This window comes from Ovis aries, chromosome 20, assembly GCF_016772045.2.
Source record: "Ovis aries strain OAR_USU_Benz2616 breed Rambouillet chromosome 20, ARS-UI_Ramb_v3.0, whole genome shotgun sequence".
Lineage (NCBI taxonomy): Eukaryota > Metazoa > Chordata > Mammalia > Artiodactyla > Bovidae > Ovis > Ovis aries.
The window spans coordinates 26,680,763-26,704,738 of NC_056073.1; the positions used below are offsets into that span (position 1 = coordinate 26,680,763).

The 23,976-nt window shown below is 51.7% G+C and overlaps 2 protein-coding genes and 1 long non-coding RNA gene across 7 annotated transcripts; 1 reads left to right on the top strand and 2 right to left on the bottom strand.

Annotated features, from left to right (window-relative positions):
• Position 1: 1 nt before the first annotated feature.
• LY6G6F (lymphocyte antigen 6 family member G6F) lies at positions 2-7,497 on the bottom strand. The gene is given in 7 exon segments (XM_042237484.2): positions 2-1,312; positions 1,449-1,515; positions 1,658-1,813; positions 2,724-3,177; positions 3,179-3,417; positions 3,922-3,987; positions 7,398-7,497. Coding segments are annotated over 7 exon segments (1,086 nt in total). The 3' UTR covers positions 2-1,308.
• On the top strand, positions 7,466-19,739 carry ABHD16A (abhydrolase domain containing 16A, phospholipase). Its single transcript, XM_042237333.2, has 20 exons — positions 7,466-7,627; positions 8,610-8,666; positions 9,383-9,449; positions 9,696-9,782; positions 12,139-12,224; positions 13,843-13,916; positions 14,102-14,224; positions 15,568-15,682; positions 15,793-15,894; positions 16,203-16,266; positions 16,692-16,741; positions 17,184-17,307; positions 17,722-17,826; positions 18,061-18,124; positions 18,439-18,495; positions 18,644-18,706; positions 18,836-18,912; positions 18,997-19,095; positions 19,191-19,237; positions 19,412-19,739. Exons 1-20 carry the CDS (start codon positions 7,496-7,498, stop codon positions 19,493-19,495), a joined length of 1,677 nt encoding a protein of 558 aa, XP_042093267.1. The 5' UTR covers positions 7,466-7,495; the 3' UTR covers positions 19,496-19,739.
• LOC121817415 (uncharacterized) lies at positions 15,081-22,269 on the bottom strand. 5 transcript variants are annotated; one of them, XR_006057311.2, is made up of 6 exons: positions 22,192-22,269; positions 18,739-18,902; positions 17,697-18,345; positions 16,458-16,623; positions 16,117-16,210; positions 15,081-15,821 (listed from the first exon to the last, which is right to left on the bottom strand). It is a non-coding gene; the product is annotated as an uncharacterized LOC121817415 (long non-coding RNA). The 5 variants fall into 5 exon arrangements; XR_009597585.1 differs by having other exon boundaries at positions 16,117-16,207; positions 16,458-18,345; XR_009597583.1 differs by having other exon boundaries at positions 16,458-18,345.
• Positions 22,270-23,976: the final 1,707 nt, after the last annotated feature.

The following is a 23,976-nucleotide window of genomic DNA, read 5'->3' on the forward strand; positions in this document are numbered from 1 at the left end:
ACGCTGCTCTATGTGTGTGTCTGTGTGTGTGTACCTGTGCAGGCACGCGTGCTATCTCTAACAGCAAGCTAGAGCTGCTGAGCGGGTTGGGCTGGGGTGCTGGCACCTGAACCACGACTTTCACTTCATCCTCCATCTGTCGTTGGCATCCTCCTTCTTGCCAGTAGCTTACTTAAGCCACTGCAGCGTAAAGGTTTTTAGGTGACACCTCCAAGAACGCTTTTCTCCAGTGAAGGCCAAGCTTGAGCAGATCACAAAGGGGCCCTCATGGAGTGGTGAGGGTGTGGCTGGGAGGCCAGCTCCATGCTGCCTGAGACTAGGAGCACCAGCACCCTCTCCCATTCTTCAAGCCCAGACTTGTTCACTCATCACCCAACACGCAGGGCCCAGTTACACACTCCACCAGGGAATTCACCCACCCACTGCTGTGGACACTCCCTCTGCCCAGGGAGATAGCTTGTGTGTGACTCGTGGGGCCCCCAGGCCATCAGGGTGATAAGCTGTGCCCTGCTCCGGATGCCACAGGATAAGGAGGGGGAGCGCCTACGATAAGGAGGGAACCGAGGGGTGGTGGTTGGGCAAGGGCACCCCCCACCCGTCCTGACTCCGTCCCCTCCCCTTCCATCTGAGGAAGTCTGGCGTCTGATTAGAGGTGCTGGTTCTCTCTCAATTTCTTCTTTGTGAGGATGAGATGGCAGTGAGGATCTGGCTTAATTTAGAGGTGAGTCTTCTTTCCTTTCTTCTGTCCTTCAATCCTCCTTCTTCATACTTCGAATTTTCCTCTCTCTCTCTCTCTCTCCATCTCTTCCCTTTTCCTGTGACTTGAGCCTCTTTCCTTTCCTCTTCTTCAGTTTCTACCGTTTGTCCTTTGGTACCCCCACAACTGATTCTTACCACTGCTCAAGTCTCTGGATTCCTGTCTCCTTTCTTCCCATCCTCACCTCTCCCCAGCCCCTGCCAGTTACCCCAGGCTCCCCTGAACTCTATGGTACTGCAGGCTCAGGGCCATCCCTCCACTGGCTACAGCGAGACAGGAAACCACACCCTTTCATAGGTGACATCGTGGAATAATGCTTCTTCTTTCCTTCAGCCCCCAGCCCCTTAACACACACACACACACACACACACACACACACACACACTCATATACACACACTGTCACAGACACACACAGCTTGGCTGGAGACCAACCGGACTGTGAAATAGCACTCCCAGCCCCTCCCCCCTTGCCAAGGTTTTCAGGAATCCTCCAGGTGTCAGATAGCCAGGGAGTCAGCAGGTCACACTTCCTAGTTGATGTCCTCGAGATCACCTGGTTTCAGGGGCAGGTTTTGCAAAGCAGAAAGACGGATTAAGGATACTTCCTTCCTCCACCTCCAGCATCCCATCCCCACCCCAACTTCAGTCTCCTCCGGGATTTAAGCCTCTGCCCCCTAGTAGCTCCTCACCTGAGATGGGCCAAATGGATGTTCTCATAGGCCTGGATCTCAGGTTTGAACTGAGGAAATGAGGCATCTGGAGAGAAAAAGCCATATGAAGAGCAGCAGAGAAGTCACCAGGTGACTCAGAGCTCTCTTCCTTACCCCACCTTCTCTCCTAGAGAAGAAGGGTAGAGAGACAAGATATGAGTCCACCCCTCTGGGAAGGAGGGACTCACTTCTGTGTTGAGCCCCCTGGGCCCTCTGCCTCCAGAGCATGACGCCAAGGACCACAATGGTGAATCCCTGGCCCACTGTGAGCAACAGCTTCAGGATCCAGGCCACATCCCAGTTTGCAGAAGGGGCATAGAGGGCAGGGGAGACATCCGTGGAGGCTGCAGTTAAGGGCAGGACAAGAGGGATTAGGAGGGAGGCTGGGAGGGGAGTCTGTCCCTTGTGCCCCAAAGAGAGGCTTTCCCCCCATAGTTTGGTGGGTTTTTCCAAAAGAAGATTTCCTTGCCCCCACTATCCACTACCCCACTTAGCCTCTCACCCTGACCTCATGAACCAAAATTGATATTGAATGGTGATGCCCCCACAGGCTACACATGGATGGCTAACTTCGGGTTGGACCATCAACCATAACTGTGATTTTTTTCCTCATGCCCTACACAGTAATTCACCCTTTTAAGAAAATAAGAAAGTGCCTTCTGTTTATTCATCTTCCATTCATCTACTCCACAGGCATTTGCTGAGTGCCCACCACATGCCAGACCCCAGATTAGGTGCTGAGGACGTAGAGGGAAAGAAAACCCCATCACTGCTTTTTGCTTACCAAAATAATGGCCGTTTGCTCCTCCCTCCTGCCTTGTGAATGGGTTATTCTACATCCAATAACATTCTTTCTCTGTATAATGGACTTCTTATTGTAAAACAATTATATATTTTTTCTCCTTCTGCCTCCACCATCAATGGGCCATTATAACATCAGTGCATATATCCTTTCTTCAACAAACAACTGCCCCAGCAGTAATTCTTACTTTTTCCTTTCTGCTAAGGGATATTCCACAAAAATCATAGATTATTCACCAGAATTCTTCTTCTCCCTGTTGGCTTATGGTCTATCCGATGAGAAAGCTGGCTTAACCAACCCCCTTTTTTGTTATGGATTCAATCGAGAAAAGAAAAAAAAGCCCTCCTCCTACAGGCAGTGGAGGAAAATAACAGCCAATAACAGATTCCCTAGCTAGAAGTAGGGGGTGTGTTGGAGGCAAAAATTCCTTCCCTTATTGTCACTCAGTTCACCTGCCAGGCTAAAGCTGATCCCTTTGTCCTGAGGCACAAGGCAGCAGGTGATTCCTGGTTTATGATTCCTGGTTTTATGTGCCCTGGGCTCAGGAAGCCCCTCCCCAGGACACACTAAGAACAGGGTAGCCCCATCACCCCAGAAGGACTGCACATCCCCCTTCACAGGACCCTTCCCCTCCTGCCAGGTCACAGCATCTAGGCTCCTGGCAGGGGTCACAGGACACAGGAGGACAGAGCAGGAAGATCCATCTGCAGCCCTCGCAGAGAACTGGGATCTTGGAGGGAGAGAGGGACTGCTCAGTTCTTTGTCTGGACTTCCCTGGCTCCCAGCGGCCCCTGGTCTGCAGGCTCCCCTCTCACCTCTGAGCACAGAGACATCATACACCCTCCAGTTCTGGTACCTGTAGCGCTGACCCAGCACAGCACACCAGTACCGCCCGACGTCTCATGCCCTTGGGCCCTTCCAGCCACAAAGAGTAGTTTCCCAGCAGTTTGAGCCTGGATTCCCTTCTGGGCTTCCCAGGGTCTGGGGAGGGCCTGGCCACTTGGATGTGGGCCACTAAAGCAGTGGAGGAGCCTGCTGCCGGGCTGCGGAACCAGGACAGGAATTCGTTCCCATGCAGGGCAGGTGGTGAAGGACATGGCAGCTCCGGTGCCTCCCTCAAGACCACATAGATGGCCTGGATGCTGTCTGTGGGGAGGGGGCGGTGTGAGACCAGAGACCTCCATCAGGTCAGCGACCCCACGCCTCCACCTCCCATCCCGGGCTTCCTCCCTTCTGGGCTCCCCCAGCACTGGGCCTGACTGTGAGCTTCTTTCTCAAGTGACAGCTACAAAAAAGTGAGACGGAGAGAAGAGGGTAAGGCTTTCCCCACCTCTCCTCCAGCGAATGCGGGGATCTGAGGGCAGGAGGGCAAAGGCTGGAATAGCCGACACGTGCCTGTATCCCTTCCTTTCGCTTTTCCTCTTCTGGATGAGCATTTACTTGTCCGCTCTTATTTTCTAAAGGTGCCTGATCTGGACACTCATTGACTCTGAATCTTTCCTAATATTAGAGGCAGGGGGAGGTCAACTGGGGTAGATCTATCTTCTTGAGCCAAACACCTTCCCAGACCCCTAAGGAGAAACAGCAGCAGTCCCTCCCGACCCTGTGGAGAAGTGAAGAATCCCCCTACGCCCTACCCCTGCTCCTTACCTGCTTCCGCCTGGGGAAGCCCACAGAGGAACAGAAGGAGGAGGAATAGGACAGCCACGGGGAGAGCTTACCAAGCTCTCTTGCCTGGGACCTGCGATGCCCAGGGAGGAAACAAAGCCCAGATAGAAGCCTATATTCCCTAGGCTGGAGTGACATGGGCCTCTGAGGGGGATGGGAATGCCGGGGAGATAAAGCCCAGCTGAATATCCACTGGGGAAAAAGTAGCAACCACCTTTCCATGCCAAGAAAGGACCAGTTCAGGCCACTCCAAGCATAATCTCCTTACCCTTCAGACTCCACACTGGCTGAAGAACTCAGATCAAAGACTCTCCGTGCTAAGAAGCCTGTGCAGGGACTTGCCTGGTGGTCCAGTGGCTGAGACTCCACACTCCCAATGCAGGGGGCCCAGGGTTCTATCCCTGGTCAAGGAACTAGATCCCACCTGCCGCAACAAAAGATCCTGCATGCCACAACTACTCATTAAAAAAAAAGATCCTGCAACTAAGACCCAGTGCAGCCAAATACATTAATTAATTAAAATAAATTTTAAAAGGACTTCCCTGGTGGTCTAGTGGTTAAGAATCTGCCTGCCAATTCAGGGGACATGGGTTTGACCTCTGGTCTGGTGGCTTAGTTGGTAGCCTGCCTGCAATGTAGGAGACCCAGGTTCAGCCCCTGGGTCAGGAAGATCCCCTGGAGAAGGAAATGGCAACCCACTCCAGTATCCTTGTCAAGAAAATCCTGTGGACGGAGGAGCCCGGCAGGCTACAGTCCATGAGGTCACAAAGAGTTGGACACGACTGAGTGAGTAACACTTTCACTTTCTGGGAAGGTCCCACATGCAGTGGGCTAACAGGCCATGGGCACAGCTACTGAGCCTGTCTTCTGGAGCACATGCCCCGAAACAAGAGAAGCCTGTGTACTGCAATTAGAGAGTAGCCCCCTCTCACCACAATTAGAGAAAGCTCTCATGCAGCAACAAAGACCCAGCACAACCAAAAATAAATAAATAAATAAATTTTAAAATTATAAAAACAAAGAAATACTAAAAAATTAAAGAAGAGAGAGAGAGAAGAAGCCTATGCAGAAGAGGTCATGGCTGTCAACCTCCCATCAGTCTGAAAGTACATTCCATGTTCTCTCCTCCAATTCAAGAGACTAGCCATGAGGGAAGAAGCTGAGTCTTCATGTTGGTTTCTAGGGAATCCAGCCCAAGTCAGCATACTCAGTCAGAATTCCCTAAATGACTGAGAATGACTTCCTCTGTGGCTGCCTGGAACATTCCAGACTGCTTCTGAGCCCCTGATGAATATATCAAGTTGTTACTCAAGGAGAAGAATAGCAGGGGCCTAGAGAAATCACTGATCTATCCCTTTGCTCCAGAGAGGATTCTCTTAAGGTAGCTCTTCATATTTCTCTCATAGTGTCTTAATGTGTTATTTATTTTTAAAGGCTATTTTTGAAATTGTTTTTGATGAACTATTTCATACACGCCAAATACTACATCTAACATACAACTGTACAATGGCTAAATAAACTGTGGTATATTCACATAACGATAGCAACAAGAATGAACAAGTCACAATGACATGCAACAAAGTTGAATCTCACAAACATGGGAGTAAAGTCCGAAACAAAGGGCATGTGCTGTATGATTCCATGTATATAAAGTTCGTTGTTGTTGCTTAGTCACTAAGTGATATTGGACTCTTTTGCGACCCCATGGGGGAGAAGGCAATGGCACCTCACTCCAGTACTCTTCCCTGGAAAATCCCATGGATGGAGAAGCCTGGTAGGCTGCAGCCCATGGGGTTGCTAAGAGTAGGACACGACTCAGTGACTTCACTTTCACTTTTCACTTTCATGCATTGGAGAAGGAAATGGCAACCCACTCCAGTGTTCTTGCCTGGAGAATCCCAGGGACGGGGGAGCCTGGTGGGCTGCCGTCTATGGGGTCACGCGGAGTTGGACACGACTGAAGCGACTTAGCAGCAGCAGCAGCAGCAGCGACCCCATGGACTGTAGCCCACCAGGCTCCTCTGTCCATGGGATTTCCCAGGCAAGATTACTGGAGTGGGGTGCCAATTCCTTCTCCAGAGGATCTCCCTGACCCGGGGCTTCCCTGGTGGCTCAGATGGTAAAGAGTCTGCCTGCAATGTGAGAGACCCAGGTTCAATTCCTGGGTGGGGAAGATCCCCTGGAAAAGGAAATGGCAATCCACTCCAGTATTCTTGCCTGGAAAATCCCATGGATGGAGAAGCCTGGCGGGCTACAGTCCATGGAGTCGAAAAGAGTCCAACATGACCTGACCCAGGGATCAAACCTGCATCTCCTTCATTGACAGGGGATTCCTTACCACTGAAGCACTTGGGGAGCACCTGTATAAAGTTCAAAAACAGGCAAAAGTAACGTCTGAAGTTAAATTAAAATAGTGGTTACCCATGGAAGGATCTAGAGATTATCACACTAAATGAAATAAGCATGCATCATGCTAAGTCACTTCAGTCGTGTCCAACTCTTTGTGACCCTATAGACTGTCATCCACTAGGCTCCTCTGTCCATAGGATTCTCCAGGGAAAAATACTGGAGTGGGTTGCCACTCCCTCCTTGAGGGTATCTTCCCCATCCATGTTGCTTAAGTCTCCTGAATTGGCAGGCGAATTCTTTACCACTAGCGCCACCTGGGAAGCCCAGAAGAAGTAAGTCAGAAAGACAAGTACCGTATGACATCACTTACATGACAAATGAATTTATCTATGAATCAGACTCACAGATATATTTAATTAGTGCACCTTTCTGTATATGTGTTTACTACAATGAAAAGCTAAAGGGTTTATATATTATGTAGGTGTAAGGTACAAAGAAAAAAAAACAGCATACCTTTTGAGAAATAGAATATTACCCTTTCAGCCAACGATCCTCTACGCTGTGTAACAGTGTTATACATTTGCTCTTTATCTTTCACATAATTGATCATTGAATTTTATGTGTTTTTTAACTTCATACTATGGTGTCATCTTGTATGTAATTATGGTTCTGAGAATTGTTCACGCTTAAGTGCGATAATTCATCCTTTTGTTTTTAACCAGTGTTTCACACATCTTAACGATACTGAATCTTCCTATTCATAACCATGGCGTAGCTATTTATTCAAGCCTTCGCTTACCTCTTTCAGTAATTTTTGTAATTTGTTCCTAACATCTTGCATTTCTTTTCTTAGATGTATTCCTAGATATTTTTGTTGCTCTTTTCAAACGCTAATCTTACCCCTTTTTCCCACTGTCGCTCGAGAGTCTGCCAATATTAAGGGGCAGAAAAAAGTGACTTAACCATGTCTCATGATAGTTCTAACTCTCCACAATCCAAACGCCTGCAGCTAATTTCTGACCACTGCTGCACCCGTAGCTCCGAATGCAGGAAACCCTACTCAAGAAGCGCTGAAACTGTCTCAACTGGGCGCGAGGCGGAGCCGGTACGTGCTGACGTCAAGGGCACGCAACACCTTAGCGGCCCTGGGAGGGCGGGGCTGACAGGGGGACCTGCTGCTGGAAGAGCAGCGGCCCGGGCCGGGGCCATGGCGAAGCTGCTGAGCTGCGTCCTAGGCCCCCGGCTCTACAAAATCTACCGGGAAAGGGACTCTGAAAGGGCCCCGTCCAGCGTCCCTGGGACTCCAACTTCAGTCACTAACCCTCACTCCAGCTCCTGGGTGAGTCGATTCTCCCCTGGTTAAAAAAATAGTACGGCCCAAACCCCTTTGCGGCCTTTGCTCCCCAGAAGCACCCATTATTGGAAGTCGGGAGAGACTGCTTGTCAAGCCAGTTTTCCGCAAAGTCTGTGCTCTTTGTGCTTCCTGGGTTAAAGTCGCGCCTGTGGACTGACCGCCTGCTTTACTGCTGTTTGCCAGTGCTTTCTCATTCCGACTGCCACTCCTAGCTTTTTCCTTTCGCGACCCCTCACCCTGCTCTTCGTGGTTCATGCCATTCCCAATTGACTCCTAAATCCTGGAAGAGAACCCGCTCGGATTCCGGAGCTGGATGATTTTGCCTTCAAACTCTCAATTTCCTCGTACCCCGTGCCTCACCCGGTTCCGTTTATCTCCCCTGGCCTTGAATTTCAAAATGACTTCTGCAACATTTAATATATCCGGTCTCCCCCACCCCACCTCTAGTCTACCTTAGAGACCTCAGGATCATTGTGTTCAAGAAAGCCGGTGAGGTGGTAGGCAGTGCCCCTAAATGCGCTCCTCCTTTTTATCGGTAGTCTCAAATTATGTCCATTGTACTCTACAAACTGCCCACCCCCAGCCACATTCTCTTCCTTAATGAATCTGCGCTTCCGATGCTTTTCTTTTCCTCTTAAAGTTGTCATGGTGTCGTTTCTTCCCTAACCCCGATCCCCATCCGCCCACCACCCATTTGAAACTCGTTTGTGGAAAAGGAGCAAAAGTCGGCCAAAGCTGCTTTCACTTTTGCTTCCAAGTCCAGGCCCCTGTGTTTGTTCTCAGGATCTGGAGTGAGAGATCAGGTTATGAGTCAGGGTGGGGAAGAGGGGAAGCAAAGACGTCCCAGGAGAGATGATTTTGGGAGCTAGGACTAGAGTGTTGGAGAACACACATCAGGCCTTCCAAAAGGGATGGTGGAGGCCTTGTCAAGGAGCAGGGTCCTTAATTCGGCCATCTGTTTTGGCAGGATACGTACTATCAGCCCCGTGCCCTCGAGAAACATGCTGACAGCATCCTGGCACTGGTATGTCTGCCCTGGCATCTGGGACTACCGCATCTTTTCAGATCCAATTGCCCTCTTGAACCTTCTCCTTCCCATCCTGGGAGAAGGCAGTACCCCTAGGGGTGGGGGATGCTCTGGGCTCTGCAGCAGGCATCTCCAACACACATACACCCAGACAGCTCTCCAGCGTGCATACTTGGTACTCCCCTTTGGCCTATGCACGGCTTTCTCTGGGGCAGCGTGAACCGTTGCGGAAACCGTGTTTACTTTCGGGACCATCCGCAGGTGCTGAGTCCTGCAGTCCCCAGTGACCTGTCCTCCCTGGCAACTAACCTCTTTGGCTGCAGAGACAGCTGTTCTCTCTGGCAAGGTTCCTTTGGTGACATTTGTGCATCTCTTAGGGACCGGGCCAGGGACTGTCCTGAGCAGGGCTGATTGAAAAGGCTTGATTACCTTGAGTGGAAAGAGACTGGTCTTTACGTGTGATGAAATTATGTCCAGAGATGATGAGAGGAAGACAATAGAAGCCGTGCCAAGTTTTCCCAGCCTCTGTTAACGCTCTGACACACTACCTTTCAGCAAATAATTGAGCACCTTCTGTGTGCGTGGGGTCATGCACAGAATAGGTACTTGATGTGATATCCCTCAGGTTATTCACTTTGCTCAGAGCCTAGACCCGGTAATGGCAGACCTGTGTGTGTGTGTATTGATTGCTTGTCCCTGTCTCTCTGCTGCAGGCTTCAGTCTTCTGGTCCATCTCTTACTACTCCTCTCCCTTCGCCTTCTTCTACTTGTACAGGAAAGGTCAGTGTGACTTCAAAGGTGATGGGACAGGAAATGGGCAGATCATTGGCAGCTGAGCCGATTCCCCAATGAGGAAAGGGGACCTGGGATGAGGATGGCTTGGCTTCCCTCTTCCATCAGGCATCTTCTCCCTCTGAGGGCCTGCTGTCCCCCAAAGAGGGTGTGGTGGGGAGGTTGGGACTGAACTTGGCAGAGGGGCTGGGGGCCAGTGGAAAAGCTTTTCACATAATCCTTCTCCCCTCCCAGGTTACTTGAGTTTGTCCAAAGTGGTGCCATTTTCTCACTATGCTGGGACACTGCTTCTACTGCTGGCGGGAGTGGCCTGCCTCCGAGGTAGGTGGAGAGGGAGCCTGGTTTGGATCTGTCCATCACTGGGTAAATATTCATTAAATACCTTCTGCAAATACCATTTGGTGCTAGGCCCTGAGGGGAAGTAATCAGTGGTCAAGACATGATCTTTTCCTTAAAGGGCTTGAGTCATAAGTATGAACAAATACTTAGCAAAAAGGTTTGCTATTATCTAGAAAAGCTGCACATACCCTCCGACAGTTCCATACATATCTATGTATGTTTGTAATAATCCTACACTGGACTCCATGACCCCACATAGCAGGATGGATAAATATGTTAGAAGGTCAAGTCCTAACCCAGAACACCAGAGAGCAAGGCACTGGACGAACTGGTTACACTCAGCTACACAGATGAATCTCACAGATGCAACGGGGACCACCAGATAATTTATGCACTATGTTTCCATTTACATGAAGTTCCAAGGGATGCATAAATAAGTGGCACAACACGGAAGAGAAACACAGGCATGACTGTCTTAAAAGTCAAAATTAGGGAGAGTGATTACCTGGGAATGGGGAGAGAACAGGCTGGGGAGGACCCCTGGTGGGAGGCGGCTTTGTTCTCTTTCTTGACCCCAGTGATCAGCCCAGGAATGTTTGTACTTTAAACTGAATGTATGCTTTATGTAAATAGGTTATTATCTCACAATTTAAAAAATGAAAAGAGATAAGCCAAACCATTGCCCTCTGGGCAGCTACACATGATGAAAAGCGGGTGAGGGGGATGCCTAAGAAGGGAGTGGTGGGATCAAGAGCTGGGCAGCTGCCTTTTGGTCCAGTCTGGGGTGAGGACCTTCTACCTGTTCTGCCTCCTGATTTCCACAGGGCTGAGCTTCCTCCCCAGAGAGGCCCGCCCTGCCTATCTAAAAGTTGCTCCCATTCCTCAGTTTTGTCTTAATTTTCAATTTTATTTTATTTTTCCACTGGGGGGAGAAATTAACTACAGAGAAGTCCAAAAAACAAAATCAGAACTAAAATGCTTGTATTTTGTGCTTATTGCTTCAAATACCTTTTGTCCATAAAATACAGTATTGGCCAAAAAGTTCATTCAGGTTTTTCTGTAAGAGTGGACAAGCCTGAACGAATTTTTCGGCCAACCCAGTGCTAAAGCATTACAGAGTTGGCTTTCCTACTGGAATCTTCCCCAGCCCCAGAAGTAACCATTGTCATCTGGTGTGGGTTTTTCTTTCTCCTGGTTTGTATTTGTATACTTTTACAAAATACTGACCTCATTTCATCACATCTAAACTGCTATGAATTGTAAATGCATATCAATTGCAGCGTTTTCAAAAATAATCTGCATCTCAGAATCTGTGCAAAATGACAAGTATAAACACTAGATAGCATTTGGAGGGGTGCAGTTTACATTTTTAGCACAAATGACATCATTCCCTCCAAATCATTCTTCAGCTCTTTGCATTCTCAGTATTGTTTGGGGGCACTCCCCTTGATGATACATAGCATTCTAGTTCCTTCTGCTTTTATTTTCTTTATAGCCTTTATCCCTCTCTTCATTTTTCTTGTTTTCTCATTTATTGTCTCTCTCCAGCCCCACCCCACTCCCAACCAAAATGCCACCTCTCTGAGCACCAGGACCTGCGTGTCTGGTTTCCCGCTGTCTCCCGCCATCTGTCCCATGCCTGACACCTGTCGGGTCAGGAGAGGCAGAGAAGTCAGTTGAGACTCCCCAGCAGCGAAGGGAGAGCAGATAAGATCAATGAGGGGCTGAGCAAAGAGAAAAAAGAGCTCAGTGTTGAGAATGGCATTCGATTCAGGGAGGGAAGGGGTAGGGAGGCAGGGGAGGAATTGAAAGGAAGCAAAGATGGACCCGGGAAACAGGAGAAAGGAATTTGGACAGACAGGAAGAGTGCTGAGAGGCACAGTTAAAAGAGAATGAAGACAGAGGAAGGGGACTTGGATGTAGTGAAGAAGTAATTATGGGATAAGAACTGTGAAGCCAGATGCATGGAGTTAGAATTTGCAGGAAAGGGACAGAAAGGTAGCACTGGAGAAGTAGAGGGACAAGGAGAAAAGCCCAGTGTTAGCAAGGGTAAAGCCTGAGGGCAAGTGACAAGTGTTTTGAGACTGGGAAGAATGAACTTCCTGAAGGGTGGAAGGTCCATAGTCTAGGAAGAAACCAACTGGGAGAAGCTAGGGAGGGGAAGAATGCCAGTGGCTGAAATATGGAGGAAGGGAGTTGGCTCAGGTCACCTGTTTCCCCAGATCAAGGGCCCTCTGTTCTTCTTATTTCTCTTTGCCCATCTCTGATTCTCTTCCTGAAACCCTCCCATCTTGCTTCTCAGTTTTCCTAATATGGTTTCCTATCCTCTCTCCACCAGGCATTGGCCGCTGGACCAACCCCCAGTACCGGCAGTTCATCACCATTTTAGAGGCAACACATAGGAACCACTCCGCAGAAAACAAGGTGAGAGGCTCCGCTGTCTGCCCAGTCACTGGCCAGCATCGCTCAAGCAGGCAGATGTGTTTCCCCACCCGCCACGCTGGGCATTTGCTTGCACATGGCTGGACCCCCTCTCCTTTCCACAAGTACACTGTCCGCCCAAGGAAATTTCCCTCCTCACTTCTGATGGAATATTCCACTAGTGCAATCCTCTACCCTCCATCTGCAGAATTGTCTAGACGTGGAAACATTCCACAGCATTTCCTAGAAGGGGCTTTCCTCTCTATCACAACAGCTCATTCTCCCAAATGTTTGTTTATTTTTTGTGTGCGCTGAACACTGTACTAGTTTTGTTCAGGGATGGGACAAGACAGACAGGTGTGTCCATCCTTGTGCTCAAGAGCACACCATGGTGCTGGGAGGGAGAAAGGCTAGGGCAGAGTGTCCTTGGAGTTGCGCCAGCCCAGCCAGTGCCAGCATGTGATTATCTTTGAGAAGGGGCTTCAGGGCCCTATAAAGCTCTTTCCTGTTACAAAGAGGTCTCTGGATCAAACAGCTCTGACCACCATTGTCAGATTACTGGTTGTTCCACACCACCACTTATGGAGATTTGTAAGGATGCTCCACCATGCATTTTGCATACACCCTTTCTAATCCTCACAACCACAGCGTGAGGTGGCATTATTACCCTTCTTTATATGTCTGAGGAAACAGAGGCAAAGAGAGGTTACAAGACCCAGGCAGAGGCACCGAGCAAGGAAGTGACTAAGCCTGTGTTTGGGTCCAGGCCTGAATAGAGCTCGCCTAAAATTTGCTTCCCTGCATTTTGTTTTGTTTCACCATTTACATTTTTGTAGAATGTTTCTATTGCTCTCTCTCAGTCCAGTTATTTTTGAAAATGTCAAAAAAAAAAAAAAAACTGGTCTGTGACAGAAAATAAAAAAACTATTCTCAAAATAGAGTGCTGGGAGCTCTAGGGGCGGGGGAGGGAATACAGCAGAGTGGAAGGAATACAGCGCAGCTCCCGCTGCCCTCAAAAAGCACGTGGACTGATCGGTGGAGGGAATGGAGGCACAGGGGGTCTGGGTGACCCGTGGCTGCAGGAGCTGAGGGAAGGGAGTGGCCAGGAAGATGGAACAGTAAGAGAGAGCTTGGTTCAGATGGTGGCCCGGGTGCAGAGGGTCTCCTGTATGTACGACTTCCCTCCTTCCCTTTCACCCAGTCTTGGGACAGATGTTTCTATCCCTCAAGTCAGCATCGTGTGAAGGACCCAGGTGGGGAAGGGAGCAATGACCAGCCAGCAGGCCCCCTGCCTTCTCCCTCAGAAGCACCAGCCCCTCCAGCCACCCCTGCTGGGGGTGAGTCAGCCTTAGATTTTAGAAAAGTGAAGTGTCTTTGGCTCCTCTTCTGGAGGAGGGCAGACAGGCCAGTCTTGATACCTTAATAGGGCATCCTGTCTTTCCTGATTTTGCTGGTCCTGGCAGAACTTTCCATCTACCAACCAGAGGGTGCTGACCTCTGCATGTCCCTCCATGATGTTTGGGGGCCAGTCCTCTGGGTGGTGGGAGTGTCCAGGGAGGGTAGGTGGGCCTCCCCACTCCAACTCCCCTTATCATCCCCCATATCTCTCTGCCCACCACAGAGACAGCTTGCCAACTACAACTTTGACTTCAGGAGCTGGCCAGTTGACTTCCACTGGGAAGAACCCAGCAGCCGGTGAGGCCCCAGTTCTTTCGCTGCCTCCCTGCTCTGACGTGTCCCCCACCTCCAGCCCATCCTGGGGTCCAGTGCCTACCTTCCAGCACCATCTCCTCATTCCTAGACCCCACCATCCTACGGACCTCAGACGTCTAGCTTGCTGCTCCTCACCCCATGCTCCCCTGCATCTTTCCATTCCTCAGGAAGGAGTCCCGGGGGGGGCCTTCCCGCTGGGGTGTGGCCCTGCTCCGCCCAGAGCCCCTGCACCGGGGGACGGCCGACACCTTCCTCAACCGAGTTAAGAAGCTGCCTTGCCAGATCACCAGGTAGGAAGGCAGGGAGGAGAGGCGAGCTGAGTGGAGGGAACATGGGCTGCGGCTCCAGGACAGGGTGCTCCACTGGAGGATGACTGTCATTTATTAGGCCTGGTGCCGTGGCTATCGCATTGTGTGTGTGTGTGTGTGAAAAACAAGAGGTTCAGAGAGCGCCACAGCCCCCCAGGTGGTGCCTGAAGAGCTGGGATATTAACACAGTTGTGTCTGACATGACAGCTCTTTCAGCAAGACTGAGGGGGAAGGATGAGGCTGTGGGTGGGGAGGGGACGCACGGCCTTGGCTGCCGCAGGGTCTTTCGGTGGCTGTGGCCCTAGCCTGGCCCCGCTGCTCCTTGGTTTTTCCACTGTGAGGCAGTTCCAGCCTCTGCATCTGTGAACAGCCTGCCTCATAGAGTTGGTGAGATTTAACATACTCCGAAGGGCTTCCTCCCTGCCTGGATGCCTGAGAGCACGAGGTAAAGCCCAAGTAACCGCAGTGACCACCTGGATCTTCCAGTGGCCGGGTCACTGTGGGAGTTTTCTGTCGCTGGGGGCTAGGAGGCAGGTTGGAAGATACCAAGGAAGGGGGTGGACTTGGTGGTGGGTTTTGGACTGTGTGCTGATTGATCAGAGGGATGAGCCAAGTTTGAGATGTTGAGGGGGGGATGCTGGACAGGTTTGTAGTGTTTTCTGAGGACAGATCGTCCTTTGGGATTGACTGGACATGGTTAACTATCTTTTTAAGGAGCGGCACCTGCCACATCTGATGTGTCTAAATTAGTGCATTTGTTCAAGAAATATTTATTAAGCCCAGAGTACCCTGTGCTAGGCTCTTAGTACCTACTACATGGCAGATAACCAGGCATATAGTAATAAAAAGTATTATTTATTTGGGGACTTTTAATAAATACATTAACAGAATCATAATTGTTAATTACTTTGCTTTTACTTGTTGTATATACAAAATATTATCTCATAAAACTTTCAAGATCACTATATGCATATGTGTGTCCTAGACCTCGATATAAAGTATCCTTAAAAGGTTGCAGTAAAAATAGTTAGAGAAGGGAGTTCTCTGCCAGTCCAGTGGTTAGGACTCCACACTTTCTCTGCCGAGGACATGGGTTCAATCTCTGGTTGGGGAAGGAAGATCCCACAAATCACACGGCACAGCCAAAAACCAAACAAAAGATGTTTGAAAAATTGGTACATATATTGGTTCAATAAATCCTAGAAAAGGAAAAACGAAACTGTGAGGGTCAGAGGTGAAGCAGACCACAGTGTGTGAGTGCTAGGGCTGGGATGGTCCCTGGACTCCCCTGTGTTTGAGGTTCATTAACCCCGTGTTCCCCACAGCTACCTGGTAGCACACACCCTGGGGCGCCGGATGCTGTATCCAGGCTCTGTGTACCTGCTCCAGAAGGCCCTCATGCCTGTGCTGCTGCAGGGCCAGGCCCGACTGGTGGAAGAGGTAAGGCCCCCCCTTACCCATCAACCACCCACCCCCACAGCCCTTCTCCCTTCACCCTTGAATGTGGTCTCCTGCCCTTCCAACTTGGCCAATGCATCCCCTCCGCTCAGTGTCATGGGCGCCGGGCAAAGCTGCTGGCCTGCGATGGCAATGAAATTGACACCATGTTTGTGGACCGACGAGGGACAGCTGAGCCCCAGGGACAGAAGCTGGTGAGTGGGCACAGGGAGCCCAAAGGTAGAGCGTGGGGAGGGCAGTGGAAGTGCTGGGGTCTGCTGCAGCCCTAAGGAAGCCCAGTGGGGATCATCCCAGCTCCCACCTCCTCCCTACCAACCTCTTGGTGTAGGAAATCCCTGTAAGAGGGAAATGGATGAAGGAGTTGACATGCAGGGACCAAAAAGACATCATCGTAATAGTTGCCTCTTAGTACTTACCACATGCAGGGCCCCCAGAGGCTGCCCTTCCTGCCAGTAGGGGGATTTTTCAGTCCCAACTGGGCTTCTTCCTGCTCCCTTTCTAGGTGATCTGCTGTGAGGGGAACGCAGGCTTCTATGAGGTGGGCTGCGTCTCCACACCTCTGGAAGGTAGGCCCATGGCTCAGCCCTCTTTCCTCCACCCCTTGGGATGGAATGTCCCCACCTCCCCACATGGATAGGACCTCCCGGGGCCTAACCACCTTCTCTGAGTGAGATTTGAGACCCTTGCCTTTCGGGAAAAGCCTACTACCCATTTGCTTTGCTAACCTTACATCCCCGCCTTGGGCTGTGTCCCTTACCCTATTATGCTCTTGGTTCTGTTCCCACACCTCAATAGTCACATCTCTGTCCCTTCTGCTGCATCAGAACCTTTTTGTCATCTTCCCATTCTGAGAAGGCTTGGTGTTATTTGCCTCTGAGTTGGGTGTTAAGAGTTCCAGTGTCCTTCTGCTCCTTCCCCCAGAGCTAGGAGCAGAGAGTGGCCAGAGGTCATAGGCCATGAGGTCCCAGCCCTTCCTCCCTCTGTGTTACAGCTGGATATTCAGTCCTGGGCTGGAATCATCCAGGCTTTGCTGGAAGCACGGTGAGACCTTTCTGAAATCTCTTCTTTTTCCTGAATTATAGTCTGTCTCCCTATGGTCAGTCACTGGAGTCAGGGAAAGGGGTCTATATTTCTGTAGGACCTCCCACTCACCTGTGACCTGGGTGCCAAGGGCGGGGAGCTGCAAGCCTCCTCCTCTTACACTGGGGGTTTAGTAGGAGGAGAGATAGTGGATCTTGTTGTAAATGACTGGTTTCTAGAGAGAACAGCCCCTTTCTTGGCCCTATTCTTTCTTTAATTTTAATGCCACTGACAGGAGTCTATTCCATTAAGTAAGATGATAGCTCTCTGAATTGTCTGTTCAGAGCTGCAGTTCCATCTTCGCTGTCTATTGCAGTGTAGCTACAGGAAGGGTCCATGCTGGGAGGGTGGGAGTGGTGGGCAGGGGGTCTTTTGTGCTGACCCTTTGCCCTTCTTCCTGCAGGGGGTGCCGTTCCCACAGAATGAGGCCAACGCCATGGATGTGGTGGTCCAGTTTGCCATCCACCGCCTGGGCTTTCAGCCCCAGGATATCATCCTCTATGCCTGGTCCATCGGCGGCTTCACTGGTACCCACCTCCTTCCTATCCTGCTACTGTAGGCGCCCTCAGGCCATCTCTGTGTCCCCCCGGGGGAGTAGGGTGGAGGAGAGAATAGATGGGCTCTCTTGAGTGGGTCTGGAAGAAGCTATCATATTTGAGTACACTTCACATTTCCTTCCACCCTTGTGCCCGATGATTAAAAGTAGAACCTGGGGTGGGGAGATCAAGGAGTAAATGTTGCCTCTGGTATTGTCTTCAGTGCGCTTGGTTGTTCTCTTTGGACAGTGCCCTGGCCAAGTGAAGTGAGGGGTTAAGGCGAGACCTGGGGCTAACTTAGTAGGGAGGATGGGGTGGGCCTGTAGGGTCAGGGGGATGAGGGTAGGGGTGGGGGTGGGCAGGAGCCCCTTGGTCCTCACCCTTCCTTTCCTTTCCTGGTACCAGCTACGTGGGCCGCCATGTCCTACCCAGACATTAGTGCCGTGATCCTGGATGCCTCCTTTGATGACCTGGTGCCCTTGGCCTTGAAAGTCATGCCAGACAGCTGGAGTGAGTGCAGCTCCCAGGCCTGCCCTTGAGGGAAGAGGTGGGCTGGACCTGGGAGACGTTCTCACTGGAGATGGTTCCCCTCTGTGTGGGTGGGGAGTAGGCCACCGCGTTGTTGAGAAGCAGGGGGACTCCCCTGTCTGGGAACCTCCATTTTCTCTCTCCACGGACAGTGGGGACCTCTGTGTTGGGCAGGGACTTCGTGTCTGCTGTCCTCTCACGTTTATCTCACGTTAGGGGGCCTGGTGACCAGGACTGTGAGGCAGCATCTCAATCTAAACAATGCAGAGCAGCTGTGCAGGTGAGGGCTGGCCAGTGTCTAGCACCCGATACCCTCCCCACCTCATCCCTTGTAGAGATGCTGCTGGGACCAAAGCGCAAGCATAAGCCACTGCCCCGTGTCCCCGGAGGGACCCTCCCACCACCCCCAACCCCTCCCAGCTTCCCTGGGACCCTGGACCTTCTCATGATCTGGCAGCTAGTAGGTTCATGCCCGGCACAGCAGGGATCTCCTAGCAAAGCCTGAAAAAAAATATAGCCAGTGCTGGGGTGAGGCAGTCAGTTTCACCTGTCCCTGCTCTGAGGTCTCCCTCCCCACTGTGCTGTCCTCTGAAGGTACCAGGGCCCTGTGCTGCTGATCCGCAGAACCAGGGATGAGATCATCACCACCACGTGAGTGCCTGGGAACTTCTACCCTCCTGGATCCCAGAGACAGCCAGGAAGCTGTTCCCTACCCCAAAGAATGCCCGCCAGAAACCCAAGTATCCAGACCCTTCCTCCCCACCCTCCAGTCCCTCCAGTGTCATTCTTCTACCCCCAGGGTTCCTGAGGACATCATGTCTAACCGAGGCAATGACCTCCTGCTGAAACTCCTGCAGCATCGGTGAGAACCAGGGTGTGTGCGCGCACACATACATGTCTGTACTGACGCCAGTGCAGGGAGGGGGGCGGTTCGGGGATGAGGAGTGAAGAGGACTGGGTCCTGACTTCCTGTCCCGGTGCTCCTCCATAGGTATCCCCGGGTGATGGCGGAAGAGGGTCTTCGAGTGGTGAGGCAGTGGCTGGAGGCCTCCTCACAGCTGGAGGAAGGTGAAAGGGGATCTGCTGAGGGCTTTGGTTGGGGGTCTGGAAAGACCAGGATGCTGATGGGCACATGTCTCTCTCTATGACCAGCCTCGATTTACAGCCGGTGGGAGGTGGAGGAGGACTGGTGCCTGTCTGTCCTCCGCTCCTACCAGGCAGAACATGGGCCTGAATTCCCCTGGAGCGTGGGTAAGGAGTGCTGGGGCAGAAGAGGTTGGGAAGAGCCCAGGAAGGGGGTGAATACCCAGATGGGTAGCCCACGTTTGAGCACCTTCTCTCTGCAGGGGAGGACATGAGTGCAGACGGAAGACGGCAGCTGGCTTTGTTTCTGGTGAGCTAAGGCGTGGGAAGCAGGAAGAGGGTGCCTGAATGGCCAGGGGCACAGGTGGGGCTTGGGGACAGGGGTACCCTGTAAGCAATGGAAGGAGCAGCTTCTTTAATGTGGGTAGTTGGTTCAGAAGGTGTCTGTGCTCTGTACCCCACCTGTCCCACCTTCTCCCCTCAGGCTCAGAAGCATCTGAATAACTTCGAAGCCACACACTGCACCCCACTCCCAGCCCAGAACTTCCAGATGCCGTGGCACCTCTAGGGACCACACTGGGACTTATTCTGGAAGAACGGATGGACGGAGACATGAGGAAGGACCCTGTTTGTGATTCTCTGTGTTTATTTTGCTGTTTATAGTTTCTGGCAAGCAGGGGGACCACCCCTACTTCTCACCGTTCCTCTTGCACGTTTCCCCTCATCCATCTGGCAGTACCTAACCTTCCCAACACACACCCTGCATTAAATGAATGAATTATTCCTAATAATTAATAAAAGTATTTTTTCTACCGGCTGGCTAATTTTGTGACTTCCCAGCTATCCAGGAAGCCAGGGTTGGGAGTGGAGAAGAGTTGAAGCTCCAAATGACTGGGCTTTGAGAGACCCCACTTCAGGCAGCCAATTTAACCCTCACCATCTCTGCTGTTGCCCCAGGCAATCAGCCCCCAACCTGAGTTGTCCTTGTCCAGTGGGTCTCCCACTCTCACCTTTCCCTGGCATGCCTAGTACCATCACCACTGTGCAGCGTCCCTGGTGCCTGCCTAGGTCTTCCTACATACAACCACCCCAGGAGACCACGGTTGCCTCCAGTGCTCATAGTTCATGAGCTCTGTTGTTTACAAAGTACTTCCTAGCACCTGACTTACACTTACGCAGCAATTCTACCGATTTCTAGGTCCAGCCTGCATGGTTCCAGCATCAGAACCTCCAGTTTTTCTTGCTTAGTTCTTGCTCTTTCCATGGGGAGTAAGGAATGGCTTGTTCCCCATGTTGGATGCAGCAACCCCTGCACAGCCTCCTCACCATATAGTTGCTCACCTTAAGTCTCTCTCCTCACAACCTCTTTGCAATTCAACAAACACAGGCCCTGCCAGGGACTGAGGACAAGGTGCCAAGAACTCAGATCTTCCCAGAGCCATACTTTGCCTTATTGGACAGCTGTTAGAATATTCTTGGTTTGAACCAGGAAACACTATTGGTTCCCTGTAGTGTTAGTCGCTCAATCATGTCTGACTCTTTGCCACCCCATGGACTGTAGCCCACCAGGCTCCTCTGTCCATGGGGTTCTCCAGGCAAGAATACTGGAGGGGGTTGCCATTTCTTCCATTTTATTTCCATTCCTTGGACGTTGGAACAGAATGAGTCGCTCTCGCACCCATCACTTTGTTGCCTGGCCACCTTCTTCCCTTGGAAACCTCTTTTCCAGATGAAATACCCCTAGGTTTACCACCCTGGGCTCACCATTTTGAACAAGATACTTAAGGTGAGCAACTATATTGTGAGGTTCAGGATACAGCCTAACTTCAGTGTCTCCTCCAACCTCAATGCACAAAGCTCCCCTGCAATCCCAGGGGCAGAGGCTGTCTGCCTCAACCAGCTCAGCGGCTCCTTCAAGGGAAACACACTTAGCCTCCACTGGAAGGAGTGATCTGAGACTTGTCAGGTGACACGATGTCTGCTGTCTAGGGTTAGAAGAGACTGACTGCAGCTCCACAACACTCCACCTTTAGTCAATACTGGAGAGCTGATACTGGCACCCCTCCCCTCTGTCCTGTCCTAGGGAGCAAACAGGGTGGAATGTGAAGCTGTGGGACCAGCTGCAGGATTCTGAACCTGGCCTTCCAGATCTATTAGGTCACATTAGTCCCCTGGAAGCTGAATCTTTGTTCAGCCAAGGGAACCTCCTTAAATGCAAATAGGGAGCCCCACATCTCACACCCTAGAGACAAAGTACTCCTTCCTCCCTGCTGCCGTGGCCATTAGGGATTCTGTTGACCAGCCTCTACCACCACTGCCTCTCCCCCTTCTTCCTGCACTTTCTATAGATAACAGCGGGTGGGCCATAAGGGGCCCTTGGATACCTGGAGTGGGGAGAGGTGAGGTTCAATATTTGAATTCCTGACCATGCCACCCAAAAAGTCTCAGTCTACCCTCTTAGATGACTTCCTATCTGACAAGGCTTACAGCAGCTGTGTTTTCAGAACCACCTGCACCCCCCACCCCAGGGCGGGACCAGCTCCCCGTCCACTCTTCACCCTATTTATCAGGGTTCTAGCAGTCTTTCAGGAGAAGACCAGCTGAGATGCAGACACCACTCCTGCTGAGGCTCTAGCTCTTGCTGTAGCGGGCACTAATCGAGGCCTGGACACCCAGGCATCCCAGAGTTGCTGAGCAAACTGGGAGAGGGGATGGTGGCTGGGAAAAAGGAGAGCTAGCAAATGGACAGGAAAGACGGGAAGAAGGGATGGCCCCTAGGCTGAATCCTTTATCTTACCCTATCTCATTGGCCCAGACTCCACTCTAGCAGCTCCCAGTGTGAGGGGCTGGACTCCAGCTCAGTTACGCATTTGGGTTGATGGTTTGCGCGGTGTCCCGGGGAGGGGCATGTGTTTCCTGCATTGTCACGAATGAGGGCCCCGAGGGTGTAAGGCTCCAGAGAGTGGGGAGTCCAGGGGTCGGGGATAGCCAGGTCTCCATCCATCCGTCCAATTAGCAAGCCTTTCCAGCCCCCTCAGGAACCCAGTCATTCATTTTTTTCCCTTCATTTCTATCCGGATCAAAGATGCCCTTACTAGTTCCTTTCTAGACCGCGGTGTCGCGGCCACTCCCTAACAGAACCTGGCTTTCGCCGGGCCCAATCATCTACAGCTCCGCCCCTTGTTCACCCCGATTTATTGTCCTCTAATTGCAGCATTCTGTCCTAAGGCCCGATCTGCTTTGTTTGGTAATTCGGTTGCTTACCCTCAGATACCGCTTGTCCCGGGGGAGGGGCCCTCAGCGTGGATTTCTTCAGCTGCTGCGGTCACCAAGGCGACTATCGCAACGCCCCGCCTCTTCACCCGGGGAAAGCCTCCGAAGGGCCCGTCACCGTGACAACGAACTCTGGAGGCTCTGCGCGCGCAGGAGCCGCGCCCAGTCTCGTGGACGGGGAGGAGCAAAACGAACCCAGAGCAGGATCAGTGCGCCTAAGGCCACGCCCCCTGAAGAAGGCCCTGTCCAGACCCTCTGCGCCCACGGTCGCTTAACTTCACCGCAAGTCTTCCTGGACCTCTCAGGGCGACCCCTTCAGGGAGTCCAACCTCAGCCCCCCTAATGCCTTCTCGTTGCGCTTTTATTTAAGAGAGGGAGTCAAAGGGTGCTGTACAATTTCCTTCTGCCTCCCCTTTGCCTTTTTTGCTTCGAAAACAGCCCCCGCTGTCTGATTCTTTTTGTCACTCATTCAACATTTATATCGGTGCCCAGTGCTCCGCCCCAGTTCGCCATTACTCTAACTTTTCCCTAAAATAATACTATTTTTATCGTGCCAAGGCTCTTCAGGTGAAGGCAGTGGTGTGTGTTTTTCTCTCGTATTTTTTTCTTTCGCGCCTGCCTTTCTTGGTGTATCTCCATCCTTTCGTCCTAGCTTCCTCATCAGCACCCCAAGACCAGATGATTCTTGAATAATCTGGCACCACAGCAGGGAATCCTCGGGCTGGGCCCGGCCCCAAACCTTCAGACCAGAAGCTGGTGAAGGTGGAGTGTTCCTGGAAGCCTAGGACTTTCCGTAGCCCATCCGACCCTTAAAGCTAAAAACCTGAGTCTCTCACAGAGACTGATCTGGCCAGATTCCGACGGAGCAGGCGAGGTGGGCCCAGGAGACCCCCCGGCGGAGGAAGGGAGGAAGTGTATGGGGCACCTGGAGCAGCATCCGGGTGTGGGAGGGATGTTGGCACCAAAGTGCCACCTTCTGGGGAAGCCGCATAGTACTTTAGGTGATCCACCAGGGCAGGTTTCCCTGGTGGCCCAGGCGGTAAAGAATTCGCCTGCAGTGCGCGAAGACCTGGGTTCGATCCCTGGGTTGGGAAGATCCCCTGGAGGAGGGCATGGCAACCCACTTCAATATTCTTGCTTGGAGAATCCCCATAGACAGAGGAGCCTGGGAGTCGGACACGACTGAGCGACTAAGGAGCCTGGGAGTCGGACACGACTGAGCGACTAAGTACTCACACACACACCCCTGAGCGACTAAGTACACACACACACACACCCTCAGGGCAGGATGCCTGGGTCCCTACGAAGGCGCGACCTTCTCAGGTTTCTCTCCAGCCGCCTGGCCAAGAGCTGAGCTTGGGCTGGGGGCCGCCCTCGCGTCTTCCCAAAAGCTCTGAGGTGCAGCCAGGCACGGAGAGCGAGCTCACAGCTCCAGAGCCGGTGGGCACCGGAGATCAGACCCACTGACCTGCGGTTGAGCTGAGGCAGGACCGGAAAAGCAGGGGGTGCGGGGCGAGGGGGCGGTGTATGGAAAGGCTCTGGTTTTCTGGAACCCCTACTGGACTGAGTGGGGTCACTCACGACTCAAGTGTCCTCGCTTTTGGATTTCTGACACGTCTTCCCCATCGTGAAAAATGGTATCACAGTCATCCCCTTTTGCAAGCCTATTCCCCCTTCCTCACCTCACATTCAGTCTAAGTCCAAATCTGTCTGGTCTTCCTTCTAAATGCTGCTCAGAGTCATTCACTTGTCGGCTTCCCTCTCTTCTGCTAGACC